Below are 24,439 nucleotides of genomic sequence, written 5' to 3'. Positions count from 1 at the left end.
TTATACTACGTAAAACCCTTTTTTTTCATATTTTGCATGGTGAGCTGTAGTTTTTATCTATCATTTTGGGGAACATGCAACTTTTTGATCAATTTCTTGTACCATTTTTTTTTAGGAGAAGGGGTGACCAAAAGACAGCAGTTCTGGCGTTGGAATATTTTTCTTTCACAGCGTTCACAGCGTGGGATAAACAGCATGATATTTTTGTGGACATTTTCGGACACAGAGATACCAAGTAAGTTGAATTTTTTTTTTTTTTTTTACATAGATAGAATCAACATAAGAAGTTGAGTGACTTTCTATGAGTTACTATACAGAGCAGCACTGGCGAGGGTTTTGTTTTGTTGCCACCTGCTTTTCGAGGACATGTCACCTACACCAAGATGTCTAATTCTGGAGCAAATTCTGGAACATCTTTTCCTAAATCCTTACATGGTGACATTCCTATGTTATTGCTCATAGAAATGTAGGAATAAATTGAAAAATGGATGTTACCAGTTGGGGGTACGTTTCTACACTCTCCATCCAATTATTGCTGACAGTTCCAGGCTGTGAAAGGACACTCAGCTGTCAATGTATTCATAAATTTCTAGGAGGAGTAACAGAGGATAGGTTTAACGTTTTGTTCCAAGAAAAATACTCCAGAATTGTTATTGCATGGGGAATACAAGTATTGTCTAAAACAGACATGTCACGAGTGGACAAAGGTCTTATTTAAAGCGGCTTTGTCACCCGGATCAACCCTACCCTACCAGGCTTATAGCCTGGTAGGGTTGATGATGCTGATTAAAGCGATACCTGTCTTCGGCTACTTTCATATCTGTGCTTTCCCTTTCCGCTATTGAGATCCGTCATAGGATCTCAATAGCGGGGGAAAACGGTTCTGTTTTGTCCGCATTAATTGTCAAAGGGGACAAAACTGAACTAAACGAAATGGAGTGCTCCAGAATGCATTCCGTTCCGTTTGGTTGCGTCCCCATCATGGACAGAATAACACTTCAAACAGCGTTTTTCTGTCCGCGAGGTGGTGCAGAGCAAGACGGATCCGTCCTGGCACACAATGTAAGTCAATGGGGACGGATCCGTTTTCTTGGACACAATAGAAAACTGATCCGACCGCCATTGACTTTCAATGGAGTTCATGTCAGATCCGTCATGGCTATTTTAGAGATAATACAATCGGATCTGTTTATAACAGATGCAGACGGTTGTATTATCGTGACGGATCCAGCAAAAACGCTGGTGTGAGTAGCCTTATGTCGGTGGTATCTTTGCAGAGAAAAATGAACTTTGAAAATTAGGCAAATTAACTAGGAGGTTGGATTATGCGGTTCGAGCACCGCTCCAGTGACGCCCCTGGTGCTCCATAATGATGCCCCTCTGATTTTCATCACGCCCCCTGCCTTTAGATTGACAGCGCAATACCACATTCGTGTCCAGAACGACGCATGCGCACAACATCTTTGCTCGTCGGGATGAAGCTGATGAGTTCACTAACTCCCCCAAAATGAACCTATAAACATGAGTGATTTTAATCAAAGCTTCTTGCTGTCTGCCAGTATTCTTGTACAGTGCTGTACAGAAGGACAGGAGCTCTTATACAAGATGAAAGGAAACACTCAGATGTATAATAAAGGAGATGGCATAAGGCAAGCCAAAGATTTGCATTGCTTCTGACAGAGATGATGTAAGCATTTTACAGAGAACACTACCAGAACTAGGACAGGCGCTTTATTCACCATGACAGTGCAAGGGGAGATAAAAGCAACCACCTTTGGGGAGCAGGACACTAAAAAAATGATAAACATAGAAGGTCCTTAGCTTGCAAGTGACTATCTCCAGGTACTGTCATCATGGCTGAACAGACATCCTACAGATATAGTATATATCTGGTGGGAACAGTGGTGGACATTTACTAGCAGGGGCCGACTGGGAACTTAAAATGGCCCTGGAAAAACTACTAAAAGTGGCCCCATTTTCCTCCAAACTGATGGAAGGCAGGGCCAGCAATACCATATTGTCGCACATTATATTCCCCCAACAGAGCCAAATACCACAGCTGCCAGCAGCAAAAAATACATCCTCAAAAACTTCCATTGCCGGCCGTGAGGAGGGCTCAGACGGCCCCTTGTACATCGGCCCACCAGCAAATTTCCCTGTAAGGTCTATGGCCAATCCGCCCATGGTCCGCAAAAAAGCCACATATGCTGTATACCAAATGTACTATACTAGACACCTTTTCTGCCTCTCGCTACAAGAGGCTAAAAATTTGCAGGAAAGCGGCATGACTTCTGGGCATGGCTTAAGATGTGCCAATGTGCAACAAAATTCCACCAATGTCCACAAAGTAATCCAACCAATAGGTGGTCTCAGACAATAAGTTAGGCAACATTGTCTAAAGAACCAGCAAATCTATTATCCAACATCAGCCGCTGTCATAAATCTGGCCCATCCATAGACCATCTAGTCTAAGCAAGAGGAACAAGACTACAGAAGGGTCTAGAGACTTTCACTTGTCTTGGAGGACTAGAAATTCACCAGGTCTCGGCTATTAATCTTACATTTGAAAAGATCAGACTTTATTAGGTTCAGGGTTTGACACAAGAATCTTCAAGGTAAAGAAGAGTACCAGGATAGGTTGAAGTCTCCACCATACAAGTTCCTGAGGTTACAATGACCTCAGATTACAATATTCTCAGCGTATGAGGTCTTTCTTGGGTCATTTCTTCTTCTTAAAAGCACATTTAACTTACAATGCGACAGGAAGTACAAATATGTGGTCATTTCTCTAGTAAAATCCCCGACTACCGCTTAAATCAGACGCCACATTACTGAAGTGTCTGCAATGATTGTCTGCCTGGTAGCGCCTCTGTGCAATACAGTGCGGTACTCTAGTATTTTAATGTAATTGGATGACGGGTTTAGGAAAACAGTGCAGCTGAAAGCACCAGACACACGCGCGCACACACATCCTCCGACAATATCCTCACACACAATACACAAACTACAAGCTGCTGCACTCACCGTCCGTTGTCCCGGCCTACTCCCCACACTCGGATGCTTACAATGGGCTGTGAATGGAGGAGGGTGCGGTCCATAAGATCTACCAGATTTAGCATGTCATTCTCTAAAATAAGATACATATCTTTACCCTGGAAAAGTGAAGAGAACAATAAAGTCAGTGGTGATTAAAAGACTACAAACTAGTAAAGACATGTGGTGAAAAAGCACTATATTGACCAGGGCCCTACTGCAAATCTCATGTATGTCATTACAGTATATCATCTGTCACATAGAAATGAAATAAGAGGACCTCACCAAAACCTGTCATTTAAAGGGGTTATCCCATGACTAATGTATAAAATGAAAATCAGACAATATATAGTACATGACAGTCTGTTTCTAACATATCTAGAACCAGCCCTGTACCTCACATGGATCCAGAGATCTCCCCATTCTTAGCTCTGCTAGATTTCTATCAAGCTGACGGCTCAAGGGGAGTGTCTTTTCTGCTGCAGCTCAGGGGGCGTGTCCATGCTCTGCCTATCACAGCTCAGGAGGCAGCTGAAGGATGAAACTGAGCATGTGCAGCCTTCTCAGTGAGCAGGTCAAAGAAATAAGAAACAAAACAAACAGCAGGTGGCGCTATACAGATACATTTTATTGAATAACTCAGTAGCTATACTAAATTTTTAATTACATGCAATTACAAAAGTATTCAGATCCAGGTGCTGGTTTGAAGTGTAAAATATTTTTTGTGGGACAAGCCCTTTAAGAGAAAGATATAAGTGAAGTAAGCCTTGCTCACTGTCTGCCCCCATTTCAACCTAATTCAGTACTGAGCTAAGTTTTTAGATGCAATTCTCCATCTCATTGACCCCCGGCCACTGGAAAGATCAGTTAGTGAACAGGGGGATGTTTTGTGACCAGGTGCAGTGGATAATGAAGGTGGTCTCCTGATTTTAAAAGGATCTGTCACCCTCTTGACATGTCTGTTTTAGTAAATACTCACATTTTCAATGTATTAAGAATGCTGGTGCAGCTATATTGTGCTGCTCCTCTATTATTCCTAAGGCACCTTTCACACGGGCGAGATTTCCGCCCGGGTGCAATGCGTGAGGTGAAAGCATTGCACCCGCACTGAATCCGGACCCATTTACTTTAATGGGGCTGTGCAAATGAGCGGTGATTTTCACGCATCACTTGTGCGTTGCGTGAAAATCGCAGCATGCTCTATATTGTGCGTTTTCCACGAAACGCAGGCCCCATAGAAGTGAATGGGGCTGCACGAAAATCGCAAGCATCCGCAAGCAAGTGCGGATGCGGTGCGATTTTCACGCACGGTTGCTAGAAGACGATCAGGATGGAGACCCGATCATTATTATTATTTTCCCTTATAACATGGTTATAAGGGAAAATAATAGCATTCTTTAATACAGAATGCATAGTACACTGGGGCTGGAGGGGTTAAAAAAATTATAATAATTTAACTCATCTTAATCCCTTTGTTCGCGCAGCCCGGCTTCTCTTCTGTCTTCATCTTTGCTGTGCACAGGAAAAGGACTTGTGGTGACATCACTCCGGTCATCATATGGTCCGTCACATGATCCATCACCATGGTAAAAGATCATGTGCTGGACCATGTGATGAGCGCAGTGACGTCATCAAAGGTCCTAGTCCTTAAAGAAGAAGACAGAAGAGAAGCCGGGCTGCGCGAACAAGTGGATTAAGGCGAGTTAAATTATTTATTTTTTAACCCCTCAAGCCCTATTGTACTATCCATTCTGTATTCAGAATGCTATTATTTTCCCTTATAACCATGTTATAGGGGAAAATAATACAATCTACACAACACCTAACCAAAACCCGAACTTCTGTGAACATTTTTCTCACGCACGTGCAAAACGCATTACAATGTTTTGCACTCGCGCATGTTCCCGCAACGCACCCACATCTTTTTCCACAACGCCCGTGTGAAACCAGCCTAATAGAAGTTCATGAGTGAATGGCCAGCAGCGAGCAATAAAGGCCAAATGGGTGTAACCATTTTGTGGGGTGTGTCATTGTACAGTCCGACACTACCCAATCAATGATGCCAGTGGAATAATAGAGGAACAGCACAGAGTCATAAAGACAGATGACAGTAGTAACAAAACAGGAGAGGTGACAGGCCCTCTTTAAAAATGAAGTAATTAGCGACCAGTCTGTTTCAATAGCAATGTTGTCTGTAGTCAGATTTTTAGTGACTAATTTTATAGGTTGCCTTTTCATGCTGGTCATTTTACTACATAGGGACTATGGGTGGGTTCACATCACGTTCCCATCCTTTTATTGGATACAAAAAATTTATACGGATGCCTCAGACAGATGCCATACAAAACGTATACTTTTTTTACCGGACTGTGCAGGGTACAAGAACCCTTTTTTTTGTAACGTGCCTCGTTTTTGTATCCTTTTTTTGTAACGTATACGTCAAATGGAGGTATAAAACGTGATGTGAACCCACCATAATGGTTGTATTGAGTCCACAATTAGCGGTACATTATCCATAAATAGTTTAACGTCACATTTTTACTTTAATGATGTTACAGTAGTAGTATAATTTATTACGTGACCTAGATGTGTGCTTTACAGCCAAACATTAGTTGCATCTCTTTGAAGTACATCTCAGTAGCGAGCTACATGGAGATAGCAGCCCGTAGCCTATCGTTAATATTTCATGACAATGTGTCTACCTTATATAATGCTGAGGAGAGAAATCTCCCTATATCTTCTACATCTACCCAAGCACTACTCCTTCTGGATACTATGGATGCAGACCAGTCAGAAAACCCCTTTATGTTTTGTAAGGTAGTCGTATAATGTACAGACCTCTTACTAGGACACATTTTACTTTAAAGGGGTTTTCCGGGATTACTATGTTTTATAACAGATATGCTCATGTAGTTGTTTACCTCATGTACATCTTCCCCATGCGTTCCACTTCCTGTTGCTGTATCCAACCAAACCCATGATGCACTTCTCCTTTCTCTGCCACACCTCCAGCCCCCTAACAGCTAGTTCATAGCTTCTCCCACCCACTAGTTACATAGTAGACAATCCCCTATCACTGCCCCACCCATGGACATAACATCACAGGAAATAAGAAGAGCTGCATGGACTTGGTCATGTGACCACAGCCCAGAATGAGAGATAGGAGCAGTAAATTACAGCTACCTGCATAAATGATTGTGAATGAATGATTGTGCCCGTGTTGCAGACTTCAAACTGCGGGTCCACTGCATAGCGGTGCGGACTCATTGACTTGAATGGGTCTGCGATCTGCAATATACAGCGAAAGATAGGACTTGTCTTTTGCAGTGCGGAGGCACGGTCACGGAAGCACATGGAAACACACAGAAACCCTTCCGTGGGCTTCTGTGCCTCCGCAATTGCAAAAGACAGGACATGTCCTATCTTTCGCCGTATCCTACGGATCACGGACCCATTTACGCCAATGGGTCTGCACCGCGATGCGGAGTTCACACGGTCGGTGCCCGTGTTTTGCAGAACGGCGGGGTGCGGTCCACAACATGGCGCCCATATAGTCGTGTGAATGGGGCCTAAGAGAGAGGGTTCTGAAGTGCACGACTTTATTGGACGCTTTATTTACAGATAAAATAGCTCTTATTTCGCGCTCTAATCCCACTCCTCTGTCCGCTTGGTAAATTGTGTAACTTAGACATTTTACAGCATTGTTATGTATTTGCAAAGCACGATGTACTCCTTGCCATGTCTTATCCAGTATTTACAGACTGCAGGTATGCCCTTCCAACACTCCCTGCCCATCCTATATGTTTAGCACTTTGCTGATCTACCAACAGAAAGAGCGTCTTGTCGCATGGATCGCCAATGGGTAGTAGATACCAGGAGGGGGGTTTGAGGTCCTATCGTGATTGTATTGGGTACTCTTCAAAGCTCCATGTATTGATGCCTTCAGTCTGTGGTGGAGATGCAAAGTGGAACAGAAGCTTTATAGGCTTCTGAGATGTGGCGCATAACGCCTATATTGTCAAATTATTTTCAATTATCGGAAAGGGATCATTCTTTCCTGACAACTGCCTGCTCGTCAGTGGAGGGAAAAGCTGCATTTACATCACCTCCACTGTATGAGGACGAGCAATGAACACAGACTCGCTGCTTCTGGGCAGTAGATCACTGTTCACACACTGCACGATGTGCTGCCCAGAAAAGATGATTTAATATGCTGCATCAAAGTTCATGTCGCCCGATGAACAAGCGCTTTGCTTATTCGTCAGGTGATTGGCAGGACATTTACATGGGTCTATTATCGGGAACCAGTGTTATCAGTAATGTTCATTCCCGATAATCGGTCCAACAACTGGACTGTGTATATCAGCCTTAGGTCCTCTTGTCACCAACTTGCCTGTCCGAGCTCCAGCGCTGCAGTCTGAGACTTGGACACTGCAGCGTGGTGCCTGACGCGCTGTCATGCCAAGCCCTTTGGTGACTCTGCGTTTAGGCCACGCCCCTCTCGATGGCGTTTAGGCCACGCACCTCTCGAAGCCATGTAGGCCACACCCCCTCTTGACCGCCCGCTTTGGCCACGCCCCTGATTATGTCACACCTGCGCTACGCCCCCCGGTGATGTCAGCGTTCAGGTGATTAGCTCCCTATTTAAAGGGACCCGCACCTATATCGAGAACGGAGCCCCGAAAGTGAAGGAGAGCGCACTGCGCATGTGCAGCCGCCCTCCATTCATTTCTATGGGGCTGCCGAAAATAGCCGAGCGCTGGCTTGGCTATTGCCGTCTGCCCCATAGAAATGAATAGAAGCATGGGCCGCGCATGCGCAGCACGATCCTATTCACTTCCATCAGAGAGGCGGGGATTAGTGTTTGGTGGTGGACGGACCCCGGGAAATCTGGGGTCCTCCAGCCACAACACTCCCCGCTCCATTCTCGATATAGATGCCCCCATTGTCTAAGATAGGAATACCCCTTTAAGGCAGCTACTGGCAATCATCTTTGCCAGTTATAGGTTTTCCTTGCTGTGCTCTGCTGCCTGTGTGTTAATTGAACTGGTGTTTTTGGACTTGACTTTGGCTATACCTAGACCTCTCTCTCTGCTTAGCGATTCTGTACTTTCTTCCTGTCCGGTATTGACCCTTGGCTTGTTATTGCTTCCTCCTTCCACTTTGTTATTGTGTTGGTATTGATCTCTTGGTTTGACTGTTTCTGTCACGACTTCCCTTGGCGTTTGTTTGTCTGGTCCTGTGTGTGAACAGGTAGCTGTGGTTTCCGCGGGCACTTGGATTGTATCTCTGCACTTACCAGTATAGGGACCATCGACCAGTTGTGGACTTGTCACCTAGGACTTGTTCTGCAAGTAGGCAGGGTCAGTGGGCTGGGTTCAAGTTAGGGCTCACTGTGTGAGTGCGTGTCCCTGCCTACGGTCGTGACACCTCTGCAATGTTGGTGCTGAATCTTTACTCTTCACTTATCGGCTCTGTGGTTAATTTGGTTAATGCTGTGAGGGCATGTATCCCAAATTCAGGAGATGAGAAGGATGGAGGCTCTCACTACCTCACTCAGAGAGAGGCATGATGAGTTCCTAAAATCTTGGCATCATTGGATTGTGTTTGAGAATTCTCTCTTCTCCAAACACGGGTTAAGGTACTCTTTCCCCCCTCCCCTTTCTTCCTAGCAAACACCAAACGCCCCCCCCCCTCCGTAATTTTTTTTTCTATAGTCAATCTTTTTTATTCTTTTCTACTCATTTTAGAGTTTCTTGCAGTTTTTTTTAGTGTATACTTTGGGATTTGCTCTAGGGCTTTGTGTCCTGTTCAGTTGATTTATTTCCTTGCTCTTGTTATAGCGGCTTGCAAGCCGTTGCTTGGATTGGTTACTGTTCTTATACTTTCCAAAAGTAAAAAAAAAAAAAAAAAAAAAAAGATATAAATGTTTTACTGTCGCTGCAGGGTCAAGTGACCTGCAGTCTGATGACTGGACTCCTACTGTGTTCGCTGTGCCAGCCGGAGGCAAAGTTCTCTGTGCAAGTCCATCAGACTCGCATCGAGGGTCTTATAGACTTGCATAGAAAGACTAGCTCTTAGCTGGCAGAACAGACACTGTAGGAATCCAGTTGTCAGACTGCATTTCACATGACCCTGTAGCACCAGGATCCCGTGAGTAAAGTCTTGCACTTTAGTACCCTCTTCCTTATGTAGGTTACAAACAGGGGCCCTGATAAAATGTAATAAAGCATAGCCATACACTTTAGGGTGCATTCACATCACCGTTTAGCTTTCCATTCTTCTGATCCATCAGAAGAAGAAAGGCTACTTTCACACTAGTGTTAATATTTTCCGGTATTGAGATATGTCATAGAGTCTCAATACCGGGCAAAAACGCTTCATTTTTTTCCCCATTCACTGTCAATGGGGACAAAACGTAACTGAACAGAACGGAGTGCACCAAAATGCCTTCCGTTCCGTTCTCATACCGTCCTTGGAATGCGGAGCAAGATGGATCCGTCATGACCCACAATGCAAGTCAATGGGGACGGATCCATTTTCTCTGACACAATCTGATACAATAGAAAACTGATCCGTGCTCCATTGACTAAGTAGCCTTAGTGGTCTATTCCTTCTGACACCCCCCGCCCACACGTGTTCTCAAAGGGGATAGGGGAATAATCCCTGAAAGAAACCTATCCAGTCCTTCTTTTTCTCTACATCTGCCATCAGGGAGAAAGGGCATCACGATACCCATTAGATGGTGATGCAGTTCCGTCACATCTGGTAGGCTCGGGAGATGCTTATTTAAGGTGTACTAGAAAATACTTTGTAATACACTTGTATGTATGTAAAATGCCTTTTTCTCCACTTACCAGAGGCCTCTTTCCACATATACCCAGCTACTATCACTCACCATGACACATGACGGTAGTCAGAGTCTGGCTGAGGGATCACATTACGCCGGGGAGGGCAGCACATGGTGAAGACCCTTCATTGTGGGGATGGTATGGGACGCTTTTAATTAGAAGGTGGAAGAGTAGAACTTACCTCTCCCCAAATGCCAACTGTGTCTCTGATGTCGTTCTTGCTGTAGGACAGTTGTCTAATACAGTTATTCACGGCAACGCTACTTTTCCCTGGAGCCAGGTCTTCTTCTGCCATTTCTACCCAGCCCAGAGAGCGCACAGCAAAGCACTGCGGGTAAAGAAAGCAGCACGTCAAATATACAGTAAATAAAGCTGTGAACAAAAGGGTCTGTTACACAAAATTCTTGTCCTACTTTAGGGAAAAGAACTGTAGGCATCCTCAAAAGAGACTAAGGCCTCGTGCACATGACCGTTGTTTGGGTCTGCATCTGAGCCGCCGTTTTGGCGGCTCGGACGTGGACCTATTCACTTCAATGGGGCCGCAAAAGATGCGGACAGCACTCCGACTGCTGTCCGCATCCGTGGCTCCGTTCCGCGGCCCCGTTAAAAAAATATAACACGTCCTATTCTTGTCCGCTCTTTGCGGACAAGAATAGGCATTTATATTGCCGGCGCCCGTTCCACAAATTGCTGGAGGCAACACAGGCGGCTTCCGTTTTTAGCGGATCCGCGGACCGCAAAAAACAGCACGGCCGTGTGCATGAGGCCTAAGGATGACATTTATAAATCGCCGCTCTTAATCTCTCTGCACAGGCCTCTCTGCCGGCCGTGCGACATGCTTTAAACTACGCTAGCTCTCTTGCTGGCGTAGTTTAATGCCATTTTCTGTGCCATAAACAGGCGTGGGAAACGATGAATAAGACGGGCTGACTGGTTCACCCTCTTCCCCGCCCACGTCCCCTTTTCCTGCCACTTTAGAAAAGTGGCACGAGTGGGGTAAAAGGGCACAGATTTTGTTGCAAAACAACGGTGCGACCTTAATACGCCACAAAGTGGCCTAAAGCTAATAATAAATGATCGCCTAATTATTTCTCAGGTGCACAGTATGCCCCTCCAGCACGTGGGCTGTTCATACCCTCATTAGTATATATGACTATTTAAAGAGGGCTTCTTTAGAAATCTGCTTTGTGTGGCTGTTCTATTACTACTCCTGGAAATGTGTAAATAATTTGACAACTGGGTGCCACGATTCCCCTTGTCAATAGAGTGTGTGCCGACACCGTTATACGGCCAGCACTTGTTGGACAGTAAGTCAGTAGGGATATGCCTCACTGACAAGCAAAACGGAAGCGCCTCGTTTTCAATTTATTGATACACTTGCAGGAAGAATAACAGAGGACTGGCACGACACAGAGCTACAAGGGAAGATGTTGTAGAACAGTTATGGAAAAATACGAGTATTTACTAAAACAGACATGTCAGGAGAGCAGCTACTATGGAATAAAGCGAATACAGCAGGTCTAGGAGCTTCTCCAGACATCGGGATTAGATACTGTAGGTGGTTGACGCCATGTATGTTGGTTTCAAGACTTCTAATTTAAGAAACTTGTAAAATTAAAAATGCAGGTACGGTGTGTATACTCTTGGGAAAACATGGTACATCTGCATGAAAAATGAAACTGCACATACACTTTAATACAGAACAGAAACCTTAATATATTCTCCCTAGGGAGATTTATTAAACTGGTGTAAAGGAAAACGGTCTTAGTCGCCCATAGCAACCAATCAGATTCCACCTTTTTATTTTCAAAAAGGACCTCTGAAAAATGAAAGGTGGAATCTGATTGGTTGCTATGGGCAACTAAGCCAGATTTCTATTACACCAGTTTTGATAAATCTAGCCCAATGTCTGTGGCACCAATATTTCCTTTAAAGGGCATCTGTCAGCAGATTTGTCCCTATGACACTGGCTGACCTGTTACATGTGCACCTGGCAGCTGAAGGCATCTGTGTTGGTCCCATGTTCATATGTGCCCGCATTACTGAGAAAGATGAAGCTTTAATATATGCAAATGAGCCTCTAGGAGCAACGGGGGCATTACCATTACACCTAGAGGCTCTGCTCTCTCTGCAACTGCCGTGCCCTCTTTGACTTTAGGAGGCTAGTCAGGGCCAGGCATGATCAGGTTTACACTGCTTGGTCCTATCAATCAAAATGCAGAGGTCTCCTTTACTGAGCGAGCAGCCAACTGTTGGGAAGGAACGCTTCCTTTCTGACAATCGGCCGCTCCATTGGCCCGTCTAAATCCACCTTTACTCATAAACTGCTAGTGTGAACACAGGAGTAGATATATATATACCTACATCCCAGCCTGAAACTCCACCTTCACGGGTGCAATAAATCAATGAACCGACACTTCTAAGCATGACAATAGAAAGCCATCAATCCATTTGGATATGAGCCATTTAAAGGGGTTGTCCCTTAAAAAAATATTCTACAGTTTTCAAACAAACACCTGGATCTGAATACTTTTGTAATTGCATGTAATTAAAAATGTAGCCACTGAGTTATTCAATGAAATCTATCTGTATAGCGCCACCTGCTGCTGTTTTTTTTCTTATTTCTTTGTCCAGCTCACTGAGATGGCCGCACATGCTCAGTTCTATCCTTCAGCTGCCTCCTGAGCTGTGATAGGCAGAGCATGGACACGCCCCTTTAGCTGCAGCAGAAAAGACACTCCCCTTGAGCTGTCTGCTTGATATAAATCTAGCAGAGCAATGGATGGGGAGATCTTTCGATCCATGTGAGGTGCAGGGCTGGTTCTAGCTTTGTTAGAAAGAGGTTGTCATGTACCGTGTTTCCCAGAAAATAAGACCTACCCATAAAATAAGCCGTAGCAGGGTTGCGGCTTATATGCTCAATATAAGACATACCCCGAAAATAAGCCATAGTGATGGGCGTGGCTATGTACTGGAGCAGAGCGGTAAAGAAGACGCGGGCAGCCCTTCTCATCTGCCGCATCGTGACAGCCGCTGTGGGTGCTGTCTCACCTACTGTACCCCATCGTGAGAGCCGCTGTAGGTGCTGTCTCACCTACTGTACCCTATCGTGACAGCCACTGTAGGTGCTGTCTCACCTACTGTACCCCATCTTGACAGCCGCTGTAGGTGCTGTCTCACCTACTGTACCCCATCTTGACAGCAGCTGTAGGTGCTGTCTCACCTACTGTACCCCATCTTGACAGCCGCTGTAGGTGCTGTCTCACCTACTGTACCCCAGTACCCCATCGTGACAGCCACTGTAGGTGCTGTCTCACCTACTGTACCCCATCGTGACAGCCGCTGTGGGTGCTGTCTGACCTACTGCAGTTATATATACCTCCCTAACACGTGCTGGGACTGTCTATACTTTTTATTTACAATTGGTCAGAAGACCATTAATGTCCCTTGATTGACACGTGTTACTGAATGTAAAACTTAACATTTATTAGTTATTTTTATAAACAATTAGAACATCTTAATTTAAAATTATCAGCTCTGCCTGCCTTATGTATTAAACTGTCGCTCGGGGTCTGATTGTTAGGTGTATCCACTAGGGGGCACTTTCCCCTCTTGGCTATTGCGATCTCTGTTTGATTATCAACTGCATGAAGTTAGTGCACATTGTTGCTTTCACAGTGCACTAGTCCCTAGCGATTTTGTCCCCTCCTGTGGATTCACTCTTGTGGCTATATCAACCAGACCTAATTTGGCTAAGCATCCGCTGCTTAAAACCACCCTAATAACACTATCTGCTCCCCGACATGTTTCGCCAACAGCTTTGGCGTCTTCAGGGGTATGAGCCAAAGCTGTTGGCGAAACATGTCGGGGAGCAGATAGTGTTATTAGGGTGGTTTTAAGCAGCGGATGCTTAGCCAAATTAGGTCTGGTTGATATAGCCACAAGAGTGAATCCACAGGAGGGGACAAAATCGCTAGGGACTAGTGCACTGTGAAAGCAACAATGTGCACTAACTTCATGCAGTTGATAATCAAACAGAGATCGCAATAGCCAAGAGGGGAAAGTGCCCCCTAGTGGATACACCTAACAATCAGACCCCGAGCGACAGTTTAATACATAAGGCAGGCAGAGCTGATAATTTTAAATTAAGATGTTCTAATTGTTTATAAAAATAACTAATAAATTTTAAGTTTTACATTCAGTAACACGTGTCAATCAAGGGACATTAATGGTCTTCTGACCAATTGTAAATAAAAAGTCTGACCTACTGTACCCCATCGTGACAGCCGCTGTAGGTGCTGTCTCATCTGCCCCACATCTGTAGGTGACGGGAGAGTTGCGGGCAGCCCCATCAACACGGTCGGCTCCCCCTGTCAGGTCCCGGTCATTCTGAACACAGCGAGCTGAGGGAGAAAGTGAAAGTAAAAGTCTCCTCAGCATCAGTGTGCAGATTGGACCCAGTTCTCACTGGATCCCTGATAAATAAGCCATAAGACATCCCCTGAAAATAAGCCATAGTGTGTTTTTTTGAGGAAAAATAAATATAAGACAGTGTCTTTTTTTCGGGGAAACACGGTACTATATGATGTCTGATTTTCATTTATTACATTAGTCATGGGATAACCCCTTTAACATAAAAATCCCAAAAATCTGCCTATTTAAAAGGAGTCGCCGCCAATCACCCCCTCTGACAGGGTGATTGACTTTTTCAATCCTGAATGGTTCTGGCAAAAAGTGTAAGCACACCCTATCGGGGTAAAAAGTGGGTATGACTTCACACTGAGAGACTTGTACAATCTGAATGTGTCTAAGGCTCTACTGCAAACTCCTGCCAGTACCTCAGCTGACCTACTTAAGATGCTGAGAGAAGAAAGAGAAGAGCACATCTGAAGGACCGCTTGTCAGTATGACAGAATGTGTGCCCATGCAAGGCTCACCTGCCGGCACCGCAGCTAGGATCACTGCACCCAGAAGAAGAGAGGGTGCGGCATAGACATGAGGATCGGCCGACTGCAGAGATTCAGTGGTGCGAATATGAAACCAGATATATGCCTTGTACAACATGCTGACTGTACCTCTGACCAGCAGGGCCCATGGTGTGGTTAGATGCTGTAGATATATGGAATGTCTTTGGTGCTGGATATTACCCTATGTTCATAAGATTTTTCTATACACTGATTGCACGTTACAGATCTTGTACTGAGTACACCAGGGGTTAAACAGTGTAAAGCTCTTCAGAAAGAAAAAAAAATCTGGGTACGTCTATTATAAAAATGTCTACACAGACCTGTCATAAAATCCTTACTGAACTGGGAGAATAAACTGTGTATGTTACAGTAAACGGATAACGAGTAATTATTGAGGCCATTACCCTGATACCAGAGCGTGACCTTTATAATATTGCAGGCAGTGTACGCATTACAACACTGCCCTCTAGTGGTCTTCTTAATGGGTTCTACAAATGCTCAAAAATGATATAACTGGAAAACCTTGCAAATGAAGCCCTGATTGTACGGAAGTGCAGGAAAGTAGAAAAGTATTTCTTTTATCTATTGCGTAACTGGTTCAGGTTACATTAACCTAAACATCACATCAACATTTGGGTCCTGAAAAGTTCTGATCACTAGTCTGTTTTCAAATAACATTAACCCTTTCACTTGTTTGGATGATTTTCACACTATTGGCATGCATAACTCAGTATTCAAGAATTTGAATATTGATGGCCTTTCCTTTAGGCCTCATGCACACGACTATTGTTTTATTCCGTGTCCGTTGTTCCGTTTTTCGTGATTTACTGCGGACCCATTGACTTTCAATGGGTCCGTTAAAACTCGGCTAATGCACCGTTTGTCATCCGCGTCCGTGATCCGTGGTTCCAGTTCGTCCAAAAAATATAACCTGTCCTATTTTTTTCACGGAAAACGGTTCGCAGACCCATTCAAGTCAATGGGACCGTGAAAAAAAGCTGAGGCACACAAGATTGTCATCCGCGTCCGTTTTTTTCCTATCATTTGCATGGCTAACTTGACTTAGACTTTTTTTTTACTTTCCTTCATGTCTGGTGGTCCTCTAAAAATAAAGGAAGACACACGGAAACAAAAACGGAAACGGATCACTGAACAACGGAACCCCATTTTGCGGAACGGAACACAACAACGGTCGTGTGCATGAGGCCTTAGCCAACAATGTCTGATCAAGGGGGGTCCGACGCCCCCCACACCCCTGACAATCAGCTGTTCCGCAGTAGCTCGGGTGTTGGACCCAGCTCCGACCATGGTGTAGTGGACAGAGCTGGTAACTGCAGCATTGCCCCCAGTGAAGTGAATGGGAAGTGTGGATAGATCATCAATACTGAAATCCCGGAAAACCTCTTCAATTCCCCCAACAAGTTATATCCTGGGCACTGTCATGGATTTCTGCATCAAAGTATATGAACGTTCATGTATGTGGCTAAGAGTCTGACCTATGCAGAGTGTGAGATGTATAATATCTCCTAAAACTACAGGTGTGCACTGTGCAGGGATCATACATGTCACTTATGCCTGTGTCTACATATCCACACCATCACCTGAGACCAAAAATCTACCTGATCCAGACGCCAGTAAACATTCATTCAACAATTCATGTCATAAGACTGAAGTGAGGAAGGGGTTAATAATATGAAATGACAACATACGGTTATTGGTATACACCCTTCATACAGTCATAGAATGACAATGACATTCCAACACTAGACAGAGCCTACTGCGCAGAGATCTGCAAGTCACTCGGCAAGAAATTCAAAGGCATTGAACTCCCCCTGGTGGCCGTATAAAGAACTGTTACCAGTGTGGTCTCCATATACTACTCAGTAAGGGCTCATGCACATGAACGTATTATTTTTTCTGTTCATTTTTCTTACAGGTCTGTATGCGGAACCATTCACTTCAATGGGGCTTGAAAAAAAATGTCCTATTCTTGTCCATTTTGCGGACAAGGACAGGCATTGTTAATGTGGATCCGCAAAAATAACGGATGCAACAAGGACGTCGCACGAATCTCATCCATTTTTTTTTGAGGATCCGTGTTTTGGGGACCGCAAAATACATACAGTCGTGTGGGGTGTCTTCACACGCAGCTGGTTTGGTGGCAGAAAATTCCGTAACTGAAAATCGGTTCCATTCACCTTAATAGAGCTTGCAGAAATCCATGTGCTAAATAATTGCAAATGATTTTCAGTCGTGGAATTTTCTGCCACAAAATCTGCCGCGTGTGAAGGTGTCCTAAGGCTGCTGCGGACTACACTGCAACGTTGCAATGTCGGATTAAAATGTACCTAACAAATGTATTAAAAACTATGGTAAATGGCATCTCATTTAGTGATATGCTTTATTTTTTTGTGTACAGGTGTATGGATTCCACTGTACTGCAGCCGTAGGGGCCGCAGGGAGCGCTGTACTGGCAGGAGCACACATTGCTTCTCCTGCGTATACCAGCCTCGCTCTCCTAAAGACTGCCATAGCAAATTGGTACTGCAGGACACTGATGGGCTATGCAGGGCAGGAGTTCTGCATAGCACATCACTGCTCTAGCCTGTGCCCGCTCTACTAAAGCGGGGCATTGCACATCCCATGGCCAGTACTCCGTACATTGTACACCCCTGACATGTCTGAAGCGTACAGAGTCCAAAGCGCTAGACACCTGGACTTCAGAAGCCTATTCTGTAAGTAAGACAGGAACTAAGATAAAGTAAATTACAAAAAGAGTCATATGCCATTTAGGATACTCTCACACTAGCATTCTTACTGGATCCGGCAGGGTTGAGCAAAAACGCTTCCGTTACTGACAATACAACCGTCTGCATCCGTTATGAACAGATCCGGTTGTATTATTTATAACATTGCCAAGACGGATCCGTCATGAACTCCACTGAAAGCCAATGGGCAACGGATCAATTTTCTATTGTGTCAGAGAAAACTGATCCATCCCCACTGACTTGCATTGTGGGTCATGACCGATCCGTCTTGCTCCGCATCCCAGGACGGAACGCATGCTGCTGTTTGCTCTCTGGTATGAGAACGGTACGCATTTTGGAGCACTCCGTTCTGGTCAGTTACGTTTTGTCCCCATTGACAATGAATGGGGACAAAACTGAAGCGTTCCCCTATGACGGATCTCAATACCGGAAACTAGAAACGCTAGTGGGAAAGTAGCCTTAGAATAGTTTTTAATAAACCTGCTCAAAAGGTTACGTACGTTTTGTATCAAGCAACACACACTGCCATGTAGCTCTAGTGTAAAGCTGGTTCTGCATGGAGACTCGCAACAAATGATCGCTGCAGCATTGCTGTATGGCAAGTAAGGTGATTGAATAGGGTTACCTTGTGACCCACAAGCTGCTTTTGACCACTACCTAACAGTTGGATTGCAGAAACGTGCAGGTTGCACCGTGACCATATTTACTTACATTACTTGCAGCAGAGGCAGTGTTACACTGTGATCTTTGGTTGCGCAATGCTTGCTGCAGAAAAACTCAATATGTAGACTTGTTCACACGACCGTTGCCCCTCCGTTGCCGTATTGCAGCCCGCATACGGCGGGTCCGCAATACACTGGGCACCGGCCGCGTGCATTCCGCATCACGGATGCTGACCCATTCAAATCCAGGGATGCGGTGCGGAACACTACGGAGTGCTTCTGTGGGTTACGTTCCGTGGCTCCGCACCACAAAAAGATAGAACTTACTCTATCTTTTTGCGGAACGGACGGATTGCGGACCCCATTCAAGTGAATGGGGTGGCGATCTGCATGCGGCAGCCCCACGGCTGGTGCCTGTGCATTGCGGAGCGCAATTTGAGGTCCACAGTACGGGCACGGAGGGGCAATGGTCGTGTAAACAAGCCCTAAGTCTGTCCTATTGACTACATTTCCAGACTATGGACATAGCGGGAGGTCCAGACTACACTTCCAGACTGCTGGCATAGCGGGAGGTCCAGACTACACTTCCAGACTATGGACATAGCGGGAGGTCCAGACTACACTTCCAGACTGCTGGCATAGCGGGAGGTCCAGACTACACTTCCAGACTATGGACATAGCGGGAGGTCCAGACTACACTTCCAGACTATGGACATAGCGGGAGGTCCAGACTACACTTCCAGACTACGGACATAGCGGGAGGTCCAGACTACATTTCCAGACTATGGACATAGCGGGAGGTCCAGACTACACTTCCAGACTGCTGGCATAGCGGGAGGTCCAGACTACACTTCCAGACTATGGACATAGCGGGAGGTCCAGACTACACTTCTAGAATGCTGGCATAGCAGGAGGTCCAGACTACACTTCCAGACTGCTGGCATAGCGGGAGGTCCAGACTACACTTCCAGACTGCTGGCATAGCAGGAGGCCCCAGACTACACTTCTAGACTGCTGGCATAGCGGGAGGTCCAGACTACACTTCTAGACTGCTGGCATAGCGGGAGGTCCAGACTACACTTCTAGACTGCTGGCATAGCAGGAGGTCCAGACTACACTTCCAGACTGCTGGCATAGCGGGAGGTCCAGACTACACTTCCAGACTGCTGGCATAGCGGGAGGTCCAGACTACACTTCCAGACTATGGACATAGCGGGAGGTCCAGACTACACTTCTAGAATGCTGGCATAGCAGGAGGTCCAGACTACACTTCCAGACTGCTAGCATAGCGGGAGGTCCAGACTACACTTCCAGACTGCTGGCATAGCAGGAGGCCCCAGACTACACTTCTAGACTGCTGGCATAGCGGGAGGTCCAGACTACACTTCTAGACTGCTGGCATAGTGGGAGGTCCAGACTACACTTCTAGACTGCTGGCATAGCAGGAGGTCCAGACTACACTTCCAGACTGCTGGCATAGCGGGAGGTCCAGACTACACTTCCAGACTGCTGGCATAGCAGGAGGTCCAGACTACACTTCTAGACTGCTGGTATAGCAGGAGGTCCAGACTACACTTCTAGACTGCTGGCGTAGCGGGAGTTCCAGACTACATTTCCAGACTGCTGGCATAGCGGGATGTCAGACTACACTTCCAGACATCTGTTATAACCACAGGTGTAGACTTCACAGTCAGACTGCTCTTATAGGGGGTGTCCAACATTACAGAGTCAAATGAATCTTATAGGCCTTAATAGTACAGAATTACTACTAATCATACAGATATTGCACTTGTGGGTGTGCAGGGTTCATACATGTCACCTATGCCTGTAGCCATAGGTTAGCCGTAAAATACCATGCTCTAATCCGTTTATTACACAGTTCTTGGGGACGTGAGATGCATAATCCATTTGTACCCTGGAACCCTTCAATATATCATGGCCATTAGGACTGTGACTATAAATCTAAGTAGGTTTTACATTTTTGTGCCATACTTCTATCTGGCAAACTGTGCAGCTCTACACATATTGTGTGACTGACTCTCAATAGAGCAGGACTTCACAAGTGAGTGGCTCTCTCCACTGAACCGAGAGTGGTTGGGCGGCACGCTATGTTAGCATCTACGGCCTCTGGAATTTTCTTTTAAGGCGGCCACTGACAGAAGTTGTTTAGAGATCCTGCCAAAGTTGGTGGGGCCTGCCATCAAGTATCTCTGGCTATGCCCACCTGCATTCCCTTGTAGGGTAAAGGCTGTCATTATTGTAGCAGAAGTTTACGCAGCGATAATATTCTGCAACCGATCACCTACAGACCTAAACGGTACGTAAAGAGGGTCTGGGTCTCCAGCAGACGGCTTCACGTACAGCTATGTGTACACTAGCCTGAGATCATTCTGGTTTCCTAGCCTCACATGTAAATACCCTATGCGTTCGTCATCCCTATAAAAAGCTGAAGAAATAATCCCGCACTCTTCTCATTTCTCTACACAATAACAAATTGGTTTATTTAAACCTGAAACATGGCGGCTGCTGCATTATTTATCTGCAGTTCCCTTCGTGGCTGTGAGTGGATTTTAATACTGTGTGTGGCATGCTGCCAATTCCTGCCTGAAAACAACCAATATTTAAGCACTGCAGTCCCTGTCACTGCCACAGGCTTTCCTACTGTCACGACATCAAGTCCCATAGACTACAAGAAGAGCCCAGGAGCCAAGAAAGAAGAAAAAGAATAAAAGTATTAAAATATACTACTGAGGCTCATGCATTTTCCTCCATTCTAGAATAATAACAGGCTGAATTTGAGGCCTCATGCACACAACCACATTTTCTGCGGATCGGATACAGACCCATTCACACCGTGGGCTGTCTGCATCTGTATGGCCACATGTCTGTCCTGCAAAAAGACATAACATGTCCTATTCTTGACCATTTTGGGGATGCACATGGCCGGTAAACACATTTTGCGACTCCATAGTTTGCAGTCCACAAAATACATACAGTCGTGTGCATGAGGCCTAAGTACTACGGTATCAGGACAGTTAATAGAAAGCCCTTTTTGGGGGCTCTAGAGCGTGGCATGCTTACTCTAATCTATGCCAGGAAACTGCGTCCGTTATATCAGGAGTCCACACCAGTTTCCTTGCTGGCATGGATTCCCGTTTGGTGCATGGACCTGCACAGATGTACCACAATTATTAAGAGGCGTGCATCATTACACAGAGAAATATTTTTTCACATTTTTATGGGAAACTACATTAAGAATTCCTCAAGATAAGCCACTACTAGCAGGAGGTGGGGATCCGCACCCCCACCATTCAGCTGTTCTGTGTACCTCCGTTGACGAAGTCAATGGCAGCAGCGCTACGGCGGAGAGTGCTGCCATTACAATGCTGACAGTGCTCTGTAGACAAAACAGAACTCATCAGCATAGTTCTCATTATTAAACTACGCCATAGTCCTATAGTGCTTTAAACCAGAAGGGATTAAAGAAAGAAGATATAAAACCGCCATGCACTGCTAACCAGTAGTCATCTGGGAGATGTTGGAGCTGCGACTATGTGCCCTAACTGTCATCACTCCCACCCAACTATGATTAGCGCCCTGCTCATGTGAAGTACGCACTGGCTGTGCCAAGCGAGACGTCAGTCAAGGAAGGGTGGAAGTGATTACAGCCAGGGCACCGTGACTGGTCACCACTGCAGCACCACCCAGATGACTACTGGAGAGCAGTATGTGGCAAATTTATTTTCCTCCCTCCCAGCGCATTTAACAGGGCCATGTCTAGAAAGGTATTTACAAGCAGTATAGCAGCATGGATACCAACGACAACTAGGTCGACAGGTTCTGTTTAACAAGCATGCACCATTGACCTTGCCTTAAAGGATAACTCTCATATTATTATTTTTTGCTAGTTTATTAGAGCCAGGCATGTATAGCTGAGTTAGTCTGTCAATGATTGCCAAAAGATCTGTAATTACCTTATAATAACAGCTTTTATTAATGTCCTCTGTCCCTTTCCACTGCTCCCTTAAAAGACAGTTGCTATGGCTAGAAAGACGCAGGGGCGGTCCTTCACACTGCATGCCTGCATTAGGCTTCAGAGTGAGGAGGCGTGTCTCTCAGTAATCCAATCTAATTAGCTGGCAGGAAGCTGCTGGCTACAGCAAGTTTGTATGTGACCTGAGGGAATGCAGTTTTGGCCTCAGAGAACTGGCAGAGCAGCAATCTTGAGAAGATCCTCATAATGTAGGATTCAAAACAGCTGTAACTTAGGGGAAAACTCAAGGAAAACAGTGGTAAGTGAAGAAACTAAAGACTGCTTTATGCATAATGCTGCTGCGCAGTAACATATGCTAAAATTGATGTTTTGATGAAAATATGACAGTTATCCTTTAAGAAGCATGTACACTTCAATGCTGTATTATCACTGATCATGGGTCATTACCAAGAAGTCCCCCCCCCCCCAAAAAAAAAAAAAAAAACAGCATGAGCAATTCCTCAGCTGCCACAAAATATAATGGTTTCAAATTGGATAAAAAAAGTAAAGCATCCATCCAAGGCATACAGATCTCTTAGGTTCAAGGAGAATAATCTCCAAACTGTATTTATAAGTAGCTTTTTCTTAAGTATGTGTTGCAGTAAAATGGTGATGTAATGAGGTTTACGGCAGCGAAATACAGTGTCAGTAATATCTGTGGCCACAAGGTGGCAGGGACAGCCAAGCTGAGCGGTACGAGCAGAAAGCAGCATCGGAGCAGTCACCCGCTATTCATCTTCATCTAGGTGTGCTTTTCTTACAGTTTGTTTCTAATGAGGAAGATTTATCAGTATATTGCCTCTGTAAAATGTGTGTAAGGGGATCATCATTATTTTGAATGAGGCATTCCTCAATAGGAGTACATTAAAAAGAGAAAAACTCTGAACTTGTGCAAAAACTCGCATCATTATGGGAATGAAGCATAACTGGAGAGGTGATGGGTGTCCAGGTTCCTTTCAATAGAAATGGCGGGCAGCAAAGGCTACTGCCAGGATCTGGTTTCTGAAGGGGTCGTTGTCAAATGTACACTTGACTAAGACCCCTATGTGGGTTTATATGCGGTGTCTATGCAAACGCTTTTCATTCAGACATTTAGGCTCCTTTTGATCTTCTTCATCATCATACTTTAATAACATGTTATATGCATTCTTTGTTGAGAAATCGCCATAGAACTGTCACAATGTACTAAGCTCACTTGTGAAGGCTATGAGCAATAAAGTGCGGCAAAATGTTGCTGCAAAGAAAGACAACCAATAAGTTGACTAACCTCTTAACGCATAATTCAGTGTATGGAATATACGGAGCAGGATGCTGCGCTGAGTCCGGTCCGTCTGGTCCCATAAACTATATGAAAAACAATGCGCGCAGCGGATTTATAGCCGGCCGATTCTCTGCATATTTGCAGGGTTGTGGCCGAATCTCTGCCGGTCCGCATTATAGTTTATGGGCTGGACGGCAACACAGTAGCTTCTGGCAATGCCAGAATGAAGAGAGATCCGACAAGAACAGCCTGCCAGATACAAAAGCAGTAGTGTGAAGCTAACCTAAGCTGTGTACAAGGCACAGCTCCGCAGGCAGCGCATCAGAATTCCATTCACCATAACAGATCTCTATTATAGTGAATGGTACAAGGGATCAAAAGATCCCAGGTTCTAGCCCCCTAGGGGGGGGGCTAAAGGTTATTGTGTTAAAAAAAAATATTAAAAGATTAAATCACCCTGCTTTCCCAATTTTTCATATACAAATATATAAACAATAAAAAAATAAACATAACCAGAATCGGCGCGTCTGAAAAAGTCTGAACTGCGCAATGGAAAAAACGATAAATTATTCATTTTTTAGTCACCTTGCTCCCCTCAAAAAAAAAGTTTAATACGTAATGAAAAAGTTGGACATACCCCAAAAATGATACCAATAAAAACTACAGTCCATCCTGCAAAAAACAAGCTCTCATACAGCTCTGTAGATCGACATATAAAAATGTAGAGAAAATGCAAAGAAAATATAGATTTTTTAAAAGTAATAAAACAAAATAAAAACTACACAAATTTGGTATCACTGGAATTGTATTAAGCCGCAGAATAAGGATGTCATGTCATTTTTAGTGCATAGTGAACGCCGTAAT

At 44.9% G+C, this 24,439-nt stretch overlaps 1 protein-coding gene across 7 annotated transcripts in view; it reads right to left on the bottom strand.

The window, feature by feature from the left end:
• The window catches only part of APBB2 (amyloid beta precursor protein binding family B member 2), a 349,600-nt gene that overhangs the window by 96,276 nt on the left and 228,885 nt on the right, over positions 1–24,439 (bottom strand). For all 7 annotated transcript variants that reach the window (XM_040418935.1, XM_040418940.1, XM_040418941.1 and 4 more), the window contains 2 exons: positions 10,066–10,212; positions 3,025–3,152 (listed from right to left, as the gene is read on the bottom strand). In XM_040418935.1, the coding sequence (XP_040274869.1) occupies positions 3,025–3,152; positions 10,066–10,212 (275 nt within the window). The remainder of the gene's footprint in view (positions 1–3,024; positions 3,153–10,065; positions 10,213–24,439) is intronic.

Source organism: Bufo bufo, chromosome 2 (assembly GCF_905171765.1).
Source record: "Bufo bufo chromosome 2, aBufBuf1.1, whole genome shotgun sequence".
NCBI lineage: Eukaryota > Metazoa > Chordata > Amphibia > Anura > Bufonidae > Bufo > Bufo bufo.
The sequence above is the reverse complement of the archived record's forward strand: the minus strand, read 5'-3'. Positions and strand labels throughout refer to the sequence as shown.